General features: G+C 45.2%; 1 protein-coding gene across 2 annotated transcripts in view; it reads left to right on the plus strand.

Annotated features, from left to right (window-relative positions):
* Nucleotides 1-15,434, plus strand: part of lratb.1 (lecithin retinol acyltransferase b, tandem duplicate 1) — a 164,346-nt gene that overhangs the window by 51,775 nt on the left and 97,137 nt on the right. For both annotated transcript variants that reach the window (XM_055644456.1, XM_055644448.1), the window contains exon 9: nt 1,487-1,683. In XM_055644456.1, coding sequence (XP_055500431.1) covers nt 1,487-1,683 — 197 coding nt within the window. The remainder of the gene's footprint in view (nt 1-1,486; nt 1,684-15,434) is intronic.

Raw genomic sequence — 15,434 nt, forward strand, 5'->3', positions numbered from 1 at the left:
CGAGGGAGTGGTTTTGGTGGGAAGGGACGAATTGACCAGGGAGTTACGGAGAGAGCGCTCTCTGGGGAAAGCCGAACGGGGAGGAGATGGAAAGGTGTGGCCAGTGGTGGGATCCCGTTGGAGGTGGCGAAAATGTCGTAGGATTATCTGTGATATGTGACGGCTGGTGGGGCGGAAGGTGAGGACAAGGGGGACTTTGTCCTTGTTACGAGTGGGGGGATGGGGAGTGAGAGCGGAGCAATGGGATATAGAGGAGACCCTGGTGAGAGCCTCATCTATAGTCGAAGAGGGGAACCCCCGTTCCCTAAAGAATGAGGACATCTCCGATGCCCTGGTTTGGAACACCTCATCCTGGGTGCAGATGCGGTGTAGACGGAAGAATTGGGAGCCTAACACCTCCGCTCAGTTCGCATTAACTAACCTGATCTCCCGGTGCACTTCAACTCTCCCTACCATTCCGAATCCGACCTTTGTGTCCTTGAGTTTTGACAATATCCTTCTCTATGCTTGTTCCAACTTAATGGCATCCTTCCTATCACAGGGTGATTAAAACCAAACATAATACTCCAAATGTGACCGTGCTAACATGATGTCCCAACTTCTATACTCAATTATTGATACAAAATGCTGGAGCGTCTTCTTCAGACTGAAGTATGTCTCCCATTCCTTCTCTCCAGAGTGCTATCATCTATTCTTACCTGTGGGACAGCCTAATTTATTATTGAAATGGTACTAGGTATATCAACCTTCTAAACGAACATCGGTTGGTGATTTATAAAACTCATACATACACCTTGTCTTCAGGTTTAAATGTCCTTCCTCCTGGTCCATCTCCGACAGCTTTTACTTTACCTGTTCATAAATAGACTTGTATATCATTATTAACTGTTTCATATACTTTTTAAATTCTATCTGTAACTGTTCCAAACTCGGTCGCTTGCATGGACTTCTCCATTGTGCCACCCACGGCTGGTTAGTTTTCATGCAACATTTCTTCAGTGCCAATGGCAGAGCATTACACAAATCTTATTTATTTTAACCTTCAATTTTATCTTTATATTTGTCACGCTGAGTTACTCCAGCAATTTGTGTCTATCTTCAGTTTAAAAACCAGCATCTGCAGTTCCTTCCTACACATCTTTCCTGTAATGGGGCAACCAAAAATGCCCCTAATACTCCAAATGCAGCCTACCCAAAGTAATACAGAGAAAAACACAAACAAAATTATGGAGCAAAATCAGAGTAGGATCAAAGTTAAAGTTTGGTGGATATTAAGGATTATTATTTACACTGCTTGGATCTGATCCGTTCTAATTAAAACAAAAAATATTTTTACATCTCAAACTCATTCTGGATAATCAGTTTATTGATTTCTAATCTAAATTGTATAGTTATTAATTTATTGTATTGTCATTGTATTTGTTTCAGATATTTGTGCCCCATAATTAAAATGTACACTGATTACATCTGTCTTATCTATTTCCAGGGATAACATTGGTTTTCCGGTGGTTGAATGTTCCTCTGATGGAAGTTTCATCCTTTCAAAACCACCTAATACTGGTGGCCTGGTGTCATTTGGTACCGTTACTGAGCAACTTGTATATGAGATTGACGACCCCCGTAACTACCAATTGCCTGATGTTGTCTGCAACTTCTCTCAAGTTACTGTGTCTGAAATTTCAGGTCTGTTCCTTTTATTATCTCTTTCAAATGCACAAAGCATAAATACATAGTATTGAAATCGATAAACATTCACTTAACATTCCAGGTTATGTTGACAAAAAACTACGATTTTGAACATTTCAAAATCCACTGGCGACAAAAAAAAATGTTGCGACACTTGCGGAAACGGCGCGCGTCAATACGTCAGCACGCCGCGACAAACCGCCTTATGCCGCGACTTTTTCGATGACCTGATACGTCAGCCAATGATGCCGGCAGTCGCCGAAAAAAATCACCAAGTGGGACAGGCCCTTTACATTTTGGGAAGTCAAACTAGGCCGGGACCTTCACAGTGAATGGCAGAGCTCTAGCAATGCAGGCACACAGTTCCTTGAAAGTGGCATCACTGGTAGATAGGGGGGGTGAAGAAGGCTTTCGGCACTTTGGCCTTCATCAGTCAGAGTGTAGAAGTTGGGATGTTATGTTACATTTGTACAATATTTTGGTGAGGCCATATTTGGAGTATTCTGTTCAATTTTGATCACCCTGTTATAGGAAAGATGTTGTTCAGCTGGAGAATGTGCAGAGAAGATTCACAAGGATGTTGCCAGGACTTGAGGGACAGAGCTTTCAGGAGAGGTCCATTCCTTGGACGGCAAGAGGGGTGGGTAATGTTATGGAGATGTAAAGATCACAAGAGGAATATATAGGGTAAATGCACGGTCTTTTACCCAGAGTAGGGAATCAAAATCCATAGGTTTAAGGTGAGAAGGGAAATATTTAATAGGAACCTAAGGGACAATGTTTTCACACAGTGGGTTTAGGTATATGGAACTAGCTGCCAGAGGAAATAGTTGAAGCAGGTACTATCACACCATTTTAAATAAATTTGGACAGGATGTGGGCCAAATGCAGGCAGGTGGGACTAGTGTAGATGGGACATGTGGTCTGCATGGGCAGGTTCAGCTGAAGGGCCTGTTTCCGTGCTGTATGTCAATGTGAGTGATAGTTGATAGAAACATAGAAAATAGGTGCAGGAGTAGGCCATTCGCCCCTTCGAGCCTGCACCGCCATTCAATATGATCATGGCTGATCATCCAAATCAATATCCCATACCTGCCTTCTCTCCATACCCCCTGATCCCTTTAGCCACAAGGGCCACATGTAACTCCCTCTTAAATCTAGCCAATGAGCTGGCCTCAACTACCTTCTGCGGCAGAGAATTCCACAGATTCACCACTGATAAAAAAATGTCTACCACTGATACAGGTCTCCCACCACTGATACAGGTCTCCCACTGATACAGGTCTCCCACTGATACAGGTCTCCCACTGATACAGGTCTCCCACTGATACAGGTCTCCCACTGATACAGGTCTCCCACTGATACAGGTCTCCCACTGATACAGGTCTCCCACTGATACAGGTCTCCCACTGATACAGGTCTCCCACTGATACACTGATACTGGTCTCCCACTGATACAGGTCTCCCACTGATACAGGTCTCCCACTGATACAGGTCTCCCGCTGATACAGGTCTCCCGCTGATACAGGTCTAACAACTGGTGGTCCGGCACCTCCTTTTCTATGGACAAAAATCCGAGAGCACACTTGAAATCCCCCAAGCCCCCTCCTCCTCTGGAAGTCCCCCTAGAAAAGGCGGCCAATCTTGACCTCATCAGGACTTCGGCCGATTACCGGGTCGAATTTGCGCCCTGCAGCCGGGGCTCTAGAATTCCGGCCCGGCCAGAATAGCCGTTCCCATAGCCGAATTCTGAAGCCGACTTTGCAGGCTGGCATCTCAGCTACTCGGCTGCCTAGGTAGACCGTTACAGTACCATTGTGACTCCTCTCTGAGGCCGTGACCTCTGTTGATCAAGCAAAATGGATAATATGGCCTGGCTCTGGTACCAAGGGTGCTGGCAAATTGGTCGTGCACCTGGATTTATAATAGACAAATTAGTTAGGTATTTTTCAACTTTGCTACAATTGAACAGAAATTTGCTATCTATATCACGGGTATTTCTCTGGCAATTGATCGTTTTTGATCAGCGATTCTGTGGACAATTTTAATTTGGGAAATTGGAGTATATTAAACTGTATGACATTTTTTGTTGAGTATGTTGTGACATACACATCTCGGGCAGGAAAAGTTGTATGTCTGATCTAACTGATTGTTACAAAATCAAGACACTGTATGACCTATTTATGTTCTTATATGGAAAAAACAATGTGGTTAGTTCTGAATTGGTTTGCATTAAGTTGCAGATGCTCCCCGATGTACGATGCTTCGACTTACGATATTTCGACTTTACAATTGGCAAACGCTCGCCAACAGCAGCGAGCCGCACGTCACTTCCGGTCACGTGATTGCTTTGTATGCGATGCGTTTTCGACTTGCGACATTTTTGATTTACGATGGGTTTATCGGTCGAGCTGTAGCTGTATTGAAATCATCTCTCTGTGCTGGGACCTGGTTGTGCAAAGTTAGAAGATGACGCATTCCTGAATAGTTAACGTGCCGCATAATGATGACATTCTGAAGTACTTAAAGGAATTCTAGTACAGGTTGAACACCGATTTTCCGGCACCCTCAGTTCCAGAGCCTTGCTGGATTATCCGTTATTTCTGGCCCAACATAGGTCACGTGATAATTAAATAATAATACACCCCTGGCTCGCTAATGACTCCCCTCCCGTGTTTCTAAGCCACCACGGTGTGCCAGAAACTTAAATAAAACAAATATTAAATATAAACTGAATGTGAATGGAATGACCTGCGACCCATTCCCGGCTCCCACAGTCTCCACAACTGATTCAGTTTAGTTACTCCAGCACTTGGTATTTCAGTGGGCCCTCTAAGTCACCATGGAGTTCCCTCGACTCCGACCTGCTGTCACTTCCATGGTGGAGTTTGTCAGTGACTCCGGGCGAGAAGCAGGAGGTGATGGTGAGGAGGGGCGGGGGATGGAGGGGGTAGCAGCGGCTTACAACCTTTGGGTCTCTGCCTTCTCCCCCCACCCACCACCTCCACCATCCCTTTCTCCCCCAGTCACTGACATACTCCAGCTTAGAAGCGACAGAAGGTGGGAGGGGAGGGAGCCCCATGGTGACCCAGGGAACGCGCTGAAACACTAAGTACTGAAGTAACTCAGTCGACTGAATCGGTCTGAGAAAGTGTCCTGATAGCACCTATACGTGTTCTCCAGAGATCCTGACCCACTGAATTACTCCAGTACTTTGTGTCCTGTCGGTGGGTGAAGAAGGGCTCGCTGGTGCACCTTGGGAGTCGGGAGTGGTGTCGGAACCAGGGCTCTAAACGGGCAGGGAGACGGTGGGAGCCGGTGATGAGTCGACATGTCCGTCCTCTATGTCCAACATCTGTTATAAGGGGCTTGATAAAACGTGGGTTTACTGTATTGTCTTTGCGAAACAGAAGATTGAGAGTGAAGTTAACTCTTTCACGACAGAGGGACACGACCGGAAAGAGCGCACACCACTCGCAACGCCATCTGTGGCCGCTCAGGGAATTTCAACTGATCTCGTAATTCTGTCCGGATTAGAGTGGGGTGTTTGGGGGGCGGACCATCAGGTGCAGGAAAATCGGTGTTCAGGAAATTACAATGAACTAACATTTGGCTTATGGACCTTGTCCTTTCGTAGTTGCTTGAAAGGATGGGGTGTGATTCTTGAATTAAATTGTGCACTGAAATGGCGATTGAAACGTGATTAGAAATGGGGAATGAATACACTGGGGTGAGATTGCATGCCAACCTCCTCAGCTGTTCTTGGATACTCTCTGTGTGGAGTGGGACAGACTGGGTGAGTGACTAATGTCCATCTTTGTCGTATTTCTTAATCCATTATATACTGGAAGTGTGAGATGCTGCAATGCACTATAAAAGCTACAGGGCCTGTCCCATGAGCATGCAACTGCATGCGGCAAGCGCGACCAAACCGGAAGCGGGGGCCGTGCGGAGATTGAGTGATCCCGTACGAGTTGACGTGAAGTTCGAGCGAAGTCCGCGTGAAGTTCGCGCGTGACGTACGGCGTCAAGACGCTGCGTACGGCGTCGAGACGCTGCACACGCCCGTCGAGGCGGTGCGTACCGCCTCAATGTGGCTGCGGGCCGGCAGACCGTTGCCGCGCGGAATTTTTGGACAGTGTCAGTTTTTCGGAGCCCCGCGCGATGTCGCGACCAGCTCCGCACAACTCCATACGGCTCCGGTGATCGAAGTGGAACCGGCCCCGCGAGGCCGTACGGCTCCAGCGACCATGTTAGGTCGCGCTTGCCGCATGCTCGTGGGACAGGCCTTTAACAAACAGTTCAAATGATTGTGATTTGATTCTCGACCCGAACCGTCACCTATTCCTTCGCTCCATAGATGCTGCCTTTCCCGCTGAGATTCTCCAGCACTTTTGTTTACCTGTGATTGATTCTCATATCAGTCAGAGAGCATTTCTTTCTGTAATCAACATCAGAGTCTGAACATGATACCAAATTCACTTTCATGTTTTTGAATCTTCAACAACAATAAAACCTTGTGGACTCCACAGTAAATAGTAATGTTTAATACTGTGTGTTGTCGATGTTGATCGACCTTATTATATATTTAAAAATAAGACTGAACATGTAAGAAAGAACGTGTTCAAGAAGGAACTGCAGATGCTGGAAGATCGAAGGTACACAAAATTGCTGGAGAAATTCAGCGGGCGCAGCAGCATCTATGGAGCGAAGGAAATAGACGACGTTTCGGGCCGAAACCCTTCACTCACCCAGTCTGTCCCACTCCACACAGAGAAAAAGGGAGGAGGAGGAGGAGCCCGAGGGCGGGGGGGGGAAATGGGAGGAGACAGCTTGAGGGTTAAGGAAGGGGAGGAGACAGCAAGGGCTAGCAAAATTGGGAGAATTCAATGTTCATGCCAACCGGACGTAAGCAACCCAGGCGGAATATGAGGTGCTGTTCCTCCAATTTCCGGTGTTGCTCACTCTGGCAATGGAGGAGACCCAAGACAGAGAGGTCGGATTGGGAATGGGAGGGGGCGTTGAAGTGCTGAGCCACCGGGAGTTCAGGTAGGTTATTGCGGACTGAGCGGAGGTGTTCGGCGAAACGATCGCCCAACCTCCGCTTAGTCTCACCGATATAAATCAGCTGACATCTAGAGCAGCGGATGCAGTAGATGAGGTTGGAGGAGATACAGGTGAACCTTTGTCGCACCTGGAACGACTGCTTGGGTCCTTGAATGGAGTCGAGGGGGGAGGTGAAGGGACAGTTGTTGCATTTCTTGCGGTTGCAACGGAAAGTGCCCGGGGAGGGGGTGGTACGGGAGGGAAGGGAAGAATTGACAAGGGAGTTGCGGAGGGAGTGGTCTTTGCGGAAGGCAGACATGGGGGGAGATGGGAAGATGTGGCGAGTGGTGGGGTCATGTTGGAGGTGGCAGAAATGGCAGAGGATTATTTGTTGTATTTGTCGGCTGGTGGGGTGAAAGGTCAGGACTAGGGGGACTCTGCCCTTGTTGCGAGTGCGGGGATGGGGAGAGAGAGCAGTGTTGCGGGGTATGGATGAGACCCTGGTGCGAGCCTCATATATGGTGGCGGAGGGGAATCCCCGTTCCCTGAAGAGCGAGGACATTTCCGATGCCCTGGTGTGGAACGTCTCATCCTGGGAACAGATGCGGCGTAGGTGGAGGATTTGGGAGTAGGGGATGGAGTCTTTACAGGAGGCAGGGTGGGAAGGCGTGTAGTCCAGATAGCCATGTGAGTCAGTTGGTTTGTAGTGTATGTCGGTCAGAAGTCTGTCCCCTGCGATGGAGATAGTGAGGTCAAGGAATGGTAGGGAAGTGTCGGAAATGGTCCAGGTGTATTGGAGTGCCGGATGGAAGTTGCTGGTGAAGTGGATAAAGTTAGAAAGAACTGCAGATGCTGGTTTAAACCGAAGGTGGACACCAAGTCTTAGATTGAATAGGGCTTTAGCATTTTCCTGATGCATGTAATTCATATTTATCGTATCAGTAAAGGAACATAATGTGTTCAATAGATTTGAGGTGTATGTAATACTCCAATTGCAGCCTAACCAAAGTTCTAGAGAGCTGCATTATGACTTCTGACACATACATTCAATGCCCCTAGCAATGAAGGCAAGCTTACCATATGCCTTCAGTGAGCTGTGAACTTAGGCTCCAAGGACCCTCTGCACATCAAAGCTGGTAAGGGTCATGCCATTAACTGTATACTCTCTCCTTACATTCAACCTCCCAAAGTGCAACACCTCACTTGCACAGGTTAAACTCAATCTGTAATTTCTCCACCTAAAATTACAATAAGGTCATTTTGATGATTTGAAAGTCGACACGAAGTTCAGGAACAGCTACTCTCCTGCAATCAGGTTCATGAACTGACTGGCAAAACCTTAACCCCATGGAACACTACAGGCCATCCCTTGCACTACCATGCATGGACTTGATTACAATTTGAGTATTTTACTTGTTTAGTTTAGCTTAAGATACAGCGTGGAAACAGGCCCTTCTGCCCACCGGGTCCGCACCAACCAGCGATCCCCGTTTATCAACACTATCCAACACCCATTAGGGACAATTTTTTAATTTTTTTTTAACATTTACCAAACAAATTAACCTACATACCTGTACGTCTTTGGAGATATACTTGTTTATATCTTGTTTTTTCAGAACAAACTCGGTTCTGGTTCTCTTGCTTCCTTCACCCATTCACACTTTAAATTTAATACATCTGTTTTATGGTACTATTTCTTTAAAAAAAAAAGTGAAATGTGTGTTGCAGGATTAATTAAAATAACATCCAATTGTTGGAAAATGTATTAGTCTTACACTGAAATTCTGAGCATGTTAGATTAAGAGAGTTGTAAAACTTATTTCTGCTGCCTGATCCATATCCATCTATTCCCTGCATATCCATGTGCCCTATCTAAATATATTTTGCATGCCGGTGTCATATCTGCCTCCATCCCTAACTGTGGCAGTGCTTTCCAGGCACCCACCACTCTGAACAAAAATGTTTCACTGCAACTCGGTACACATGACAATAATAAACAGGTCCAATCCAATCTCTGTCTAAACAGACTTGGCATACACATCCCCTTTAAACTTTGGCCCTCTCACCTTAAAGCTGTGCCCTCTAGTCTTTGACATTTCCACTCTGGGGAAAAAGGTTCTGACTATCTAAACCTATCTATGTCTCTCATAATTTTATATACTTCTATCAGGTCTCCGCTCTTGAGAAAACAGCCGTCTCCAAAACTTCCGCTCCTGTCCTGTAATGGGGCAATCAGAACTACACACAGTGGTCCAAATGCAGCTTAACCAACGTCTTATGTAGCTTCAACATGATTTCCTGACTCTTATACTCAATGCCATTTACAATGAAGGCAAGCATAACGTACACCTTCCTTACCATACTTTTTCACACAGAGAGTGGTGAATCTGGAACTCTCTGCCACAGAGGGTAGTTGAGGCCAGTTCATTGGCTATATTTAAGAGGGAGTTAGATGTGGCCCTTGTGGCTAAGGGGATCAGGGGGTATGGAGAGAAGGCAGGTACGGGATACTGAGTTGGATGATCAGCTATGATCATATTGAATGACGGTGCAGGCTCGAAGAGCCGAATGGCCTACGCCTGCACCTAATTTCTATGTTTCCTTATGACTCTATCTACTTGTGTAGCCGCTTTCAGGGAGCTACGGACTTGGATAAGGTACTCTGTACTTCAATGCTGTTAAGGGCCTTGCCATTACTCTATACTTTCTTCTCGTATTCGACTTCCTAAAGTACAATATCCCATATTTGGTCAAATTTCATCTGCTATTTCTCCGCCCATTTCTGCAGCTGATCTATATCCCGTTTTATAGCCTTCCTCGCTGTCCAGAGCTCCAACAATGTTAGTGTTGTCTGCAAACTAACTAAACAACCCACACATTTACTTCCAAGTTGGTTATTTGTACTGTATCACACCAGAGGTCCCAGCACAGAGCCCTGCGGAACTCCACTGGTCACAGACCTCCAGCCAGAATAATAGCCCACCGCAACCCTCTGTGCAGGTTTACTGTCCAAAATGTGATCACTAAAGAATGGTAAAGTAGATCCTATATATAAACAGAAGGTAGACACAAAAAGCTGGAGTAACTCGGCGAGACAGTCAGCTTCTCTGGAGAGAAGGAATGGGTGACGTTTCTGGTCGAGACCCTTCTTCAGACTGGTTAGGGACAAGGGAAACGAGAGATATAGACGATGATGTAGAGAGATAAAGAACAATGAATGAAAGATATGCAAATAAGTAACGATGATAAAGGAAACAGGTCGTTGTTAGCTGTTTGCTGGGTGAAAATGAGAAGATAGTGCGACTTGGGTGGGAGAGGGATAGAGAGAGAGAGAGAGAGAGAGAGAGAGAGAGGGAATGCTGGGGCTACCTGAGGTTAGAGAAATCAACATTCATGCTAAAGATCATAGAAGCTCTTGATCCATTATCTTTGATTCATACCACTGATTTGCATAAACAATTCTCACAAGGCCCACTAGATGGTGGCAAGGTGCAGGGATCCGACTGTTTTGCCTTTCATCAGGCATGTTTAGAGTCTCAATCCAATAACCACATCGTGCTTCCTTGCCATGTACTACTCAGCTCCTCACCCAGGTGTAATACCTGAGGCTTGCATATTCACTTAGTCATCTTTGAATAACCTAATTATAACGTTGATTAAAGGGCAATAAATCTTGATGCAACGCCGTTTATGGCCACCAATCAACAAAACTTGGTGTCGCGATGTTGTCGGGAGATGCAGCGCTCAGAAGCCATCATTCTGTATCATGGGAAATACTCCAGCATTTTGTGTCTATCTTCGGTTTAAACCTGCATCTGCAGTTCCTTCCTACACATTTCCCCTGTACAAAGCCATGCTAACTCTTTTTAATAAGTCCATGTATTTCCAAAAAATACAAGTAAATTCTATTCCCAAGAATATTCTCCAATAATTTCTCTCACCAGCCTAAACTTTGCTGATTTGTTCCTCTTGCTTTTCTTAAACAAAGAAACAACACTGCCTATACTTCTGGGACCTCGCTTGTTGCTTAAGAGGATATAAAGATCTCTGTCAAGGCCCCAGTAATGTCGTCCCTTGTATCCCTCAGTATCTTGGATTAGATTTCATCAGCCCCTGGGGACATACCCACCTTAATCTTTTAAATCCTCTTTCTTATTATCTACATGAGGTAGAATATTAGCATATCCCCCATGTCCTTCTTAATTAATACTGATGCCATGTACTCATTATAGTCCACACCCGCTTCCTCGGGCTCGACACATTAGACCCCTCCTTTGTTCTTAAGTGGACCTATCCTCTCCCAAGTTATCCTCTTGCTCCTAATTTAGGTATAAAATGCCTGAATTCCCCTTGATCCTACTCACCAAGGACATTTTGTGGCCCCTTTTAGTCCTCCTAGTTTAGTTGTTGAAATCTTTCCTGTTTTCTTTCCATTCCACAAGGGCCTTATCTCATTTCAGCATCCTAAACCTTACAAATGCTTCTTTTTGTAATCTACAATTACAATATCTCTTATCATCCAAAGTACCTGAACCTTGCCATCTTTCCCTTTTCATCCTCACAGGGACATGCTGTTTTTGAGTTCTAATCAGCTGACCTTTAAAAGACTCTCATATCCGATGCAAATGTGTAGGAAGGAACTGCAGATGCTGGTTTACACTGAAGATAGACACAAAATGCTGGGGTAACTCAGCGGGCCAGGCAGCATCTGTGGATAGAAGGAATGGGTGACGTTTCGAGTCGAGGCCCTTCTTCAGACCGAGCTCAGCATCTGAGTTACTCCAGCATTTTGTGGCTATCTTCAAATTTACCTTCAAACAGCTCTTTTCTGCATCTCCATCTGTTGTTATTATCCTTCCCCTGATTTATCACTTTCCGCAGAAGACCAGTCTTATCCTTCTCCATGACTATCCTAAAACTTGCAGAATATGATCACTCTTCATAAATGCTTCCCCACTGCAACTTCCATCAGCTGGGAAGGCTTATTCCCTAATATAAGGTCTGGTACAGCCTATCCATCGTTGAACTGTACTTGAATCTTTTCTACGGGCTACCTGGGATTCTTCTCTAGTAATAGAACGTAGTACAGTATATCAGTTTCAGGTGTCTGATGTCAGGCGTACGATGAACATAGTCAATGCATTCCAGCCAACCGAGTTTAACTCGGGTTTCAGTACTTGGGACGTTGGTCTGGAAGAGGACACTGATGTTGGTTTGACTATCCTTCCAAACAATTTGGAGGATTTTGTGGAGACAGCGTTGTTGGTAATTTTCCAGATGTGATACATGCTAAAGATAGTCTGGGCCACAGAAGCACATAAAAGAGCAGGGATCAGTTGGATTTTGGTAGACCTTATAGAAACATAGAAACATAGAAATTAGGTGCAGGAGTAGGCCATTCGGCCCTTCGAGCCTGCACCGCCATTCAATATGATCATGGCTGATCATCCAACTCAGTATCCCGTACCTGCCTTCTCTCCATACCCCCTGATCCCTTTAACCACAAGGGCCACATCTAACTCCCTCTTAAATATAGCCAATGAACTGGCCTCAACTACCCTCTGTGGCAGAGAGTTCCAGAGATTCACCACTCTCTGTGTGAAAAAAGTTCTTCTCATCTCGGTTTTAAAGGATTTCCCCCTTATCCTTAAGCTGTGACCCCTTGTCCTGGACTTCCCTAACATCGGGAGCAATCTTCCTGCATCTAGCCTGTCCAACCCCTTAAGAATTTTGTAAGTTTCTATAAGATCCCCTCTCAATCTCCTAAATTCGAGAGAGTATAAACCAAGTCTATCCAGTCTTTCTTCATAAGACAGTCCTGACATCCCAGGAATCAGTCTGGTGAACCGTCTCTGTACTCCCTCTATGGCAATAATGTCCTTCCTCAGATTTGGAGACCAAAACTGTACGCAATACTCCAGGTGTGGTCTCACCAAGACCCTGTACAACTGCAGTAGAACCTCCCTGCTCCTATACTCAAATCCTTTTGCAATGAAAGCTAACATACCATTCGCTTTCTTTACTGCCTGCTGCACCTGCATGCCTACCTTCAATGACTGGTATACCATGACACCCAGGTCTCGCTGCATCTCCCCCTTTCCCAATCGGCCACCATTTAGATAATAGTCTGCTTTCCTGTTTTTGCCACCAAAATGGATAACCTCACATTTATCCACATTATACTGCATCTGCCAAACATTTGCCCACTCACCCAGCCTATCCAAGTCACCTTGCAGTCTCCTAGCATCCTCCTCACAGCTAACACTGCCCCCCAGCTTAGTGTCATCCGCAAACTTGGAGATATTGCCTTCAATTCCCTCATCCAGATCATTAATATATATTGTAAATAGCTGGGGTCCCAGCACTGAGCCTTGCGGTACCCCACTAGTCACTGCCTGCCATTGTGAAAAGGACCCGTTTACTCCTACTCTTTGCTTCCTGTTTGCCAGCCAGTTCTCTATCCACATCAATACTGAACCCCCAATGCCGTGTGCTTTAAGTTTGTATACTAATCTCTTATGTGGGACCTTGTCGAAAGCCTTCTGAAAGTCCAGATACACCACATCCACTGGTTCTCCCCTATCCACGCTACTAGTTACATCCTCGAAAAATTCTATAAGATTCGTCAGACATGATTTACCTTTTGTAAATCCATGCTGACTTTGTCCAATGATTTCACCACTTTCCAAATGTGCTGCTATCCCATCTTTAATAACTGACTCTAGCAGTTTCCCCACTACCGATGTTAGACTAACTGGTCTGTAATTCCCCATTTCTCTCTCCCTCCCTTCTTAAAAAGTGTGGTTACGTTTGCTACCCACCAATCTTCAGGAACTACTCCAGAATGTACATCCTCGAAATGTACATCCTTATGTTGTAGATGTTATAGCAGCGCATCTGGAAAGCAGTGGCAGGATTGGTCAAATTCAGCATAGATTTACGAAGAGGAATTCATGCTTGACTAATCTTCAGGAATATTTTGAAGATGTAACAAGTAGAATGGATAAGGGAGAGCCAGTGGGTGTGGTGTTTCAAAATGCCTTTGTCAAGGTCCTGCGCAAGAAATTAGTGTGCAAAATTAGAGCACATGGTATTGGGGTAGGGTATTGACATGGATAGAGAACTGGTTGGCAGACAGGAAGCAAAGAGCAAGAATTGACGGATCCTTTTCAGAATGGTAGGCAGTGACCAGTAGGGTGCTGCAAGGCTCGTTGCTGGGACCCCAGTTATTTAAAATATATATTAACGATTTTGATGACGGAATTAAATGTGACATCTACAAGTTTGCGGATGACACAAAGCTGGGTGGCAGTGCGAGCTGAAAGGAGGATGCTATGAGGCTGCAGGATGACTTGGATAGGTTGGGTGAGTGGGCAGATGCAAGGCAGATGCAGTATAATGTGGATAAATGTAAGATTATCCACTTTGGTGGGAAGAACAGGAAGGCAGATTATTATCCAAATGGTGTCAGATTAGGAAAAGGTGAGGTGCAACAAGACCTGGGGTATGCTTGTACATCAGTCATTGAAAGTAAGCATGCAGGCACAGCAGGCAATGAAGAAAGCTAATCCATTTTGGTGTTCATTGCGAGATAATTTGATTTTAGGAGCAAGGAGGTCCTACTGCAGTTGTGCAGGGCCCGGGTGATACCCCACCTGGAGTATTGTGTGCAATTTTGGTCTCATAATTTGAGGAAGGACATTATTGCTATTGAGGGAGTGCAGAGTAGGTTTACCAGGTTAATTCCCGAGATGGTGGGACAGACATATGATGAAAGAATGGGTCGACTGGGCTTGTATTCACTGGAATTTAGGATGGGAGGGTATCTTATAGAGACATATAAAATTCTTAAAGGATTGGATGCAGGAAAAATTGTTCCCCATGTTGGGGGAGTCCTGAACCAGGGGCCACAGTTTAAGAATAAGGGGTAGGCCATTTAGGACTGAGATGAGGAAAATCTTTTTCACCCAGAGAGTTGTGAATCTGTGGAATTCTCTGCCACAGAAGGCAGTGGAGACCAATTCACTGGATGCTTCCAAGAGAGAGTTAGCGTCACCCCCATACCTCCACTCAGCCTCAACAACAGTTTTGTTTCCAAAAAATATTCTTTATTTTTGAAGCACAAGATACTGGATGTGGCAGTGACGGGTGTGATTACGACATTTAAAAAAGACTTTCACAAGTATTTGAATGGGAAAGGTTTGGAGGAGTTTGGGCCAGACACAGGCAAGTGCAACCAACTCAGTTGGGCAGCTTGGTCAGTATGGATGAGCTGGGCTGAAGTGCCTTTTTCCGTGCCCATTGAGTATCCCTGGGAAAATAAAATATCTTGGCTAAGGATGTCAAAATAACTTTACATTAACTGTGCTCTGCTCCCACGACCTGATCCCCTGATGCTCAAAAGTCTGCCACTGCCTTTTCAGTGACTCTGACAACTCTCACGTCGCTGGTCCCCTCCACAACCTTCACTCACCCACCATTAGGAACATTATAGGACATGTAATCACAGTGCAGCTTTAACAGTCAAATCATAAGTGAGTAGGATGATATTCAATTTTTCCTGTAATTAATGATATCCATTTTATGATCAGTAATTATTTTAAGTGCATCATTTGCTGGGATAATGAACAAGTTCAATGAATTTAATCTCTCTGTGAACTTGTGCATGAACTTTCTGTTTAGATATTGTTAATATAATTACT

This window comes from Leucoraja erinacea, chromosome 1, assembly GCF_028641065.1.
Source record: "Leucoraja erinacea ecotype New England chromosome 1, Leri_hhj_1, whole genome shotgun sequence".
Taxonomy (NCBI): domain Eukaryota; kingdom Metazoa; phylum Chordata; class Chondrichthyes; order Rajiformes; family Rajidae; genus Leucoraja; species Leucoraja erinaceus.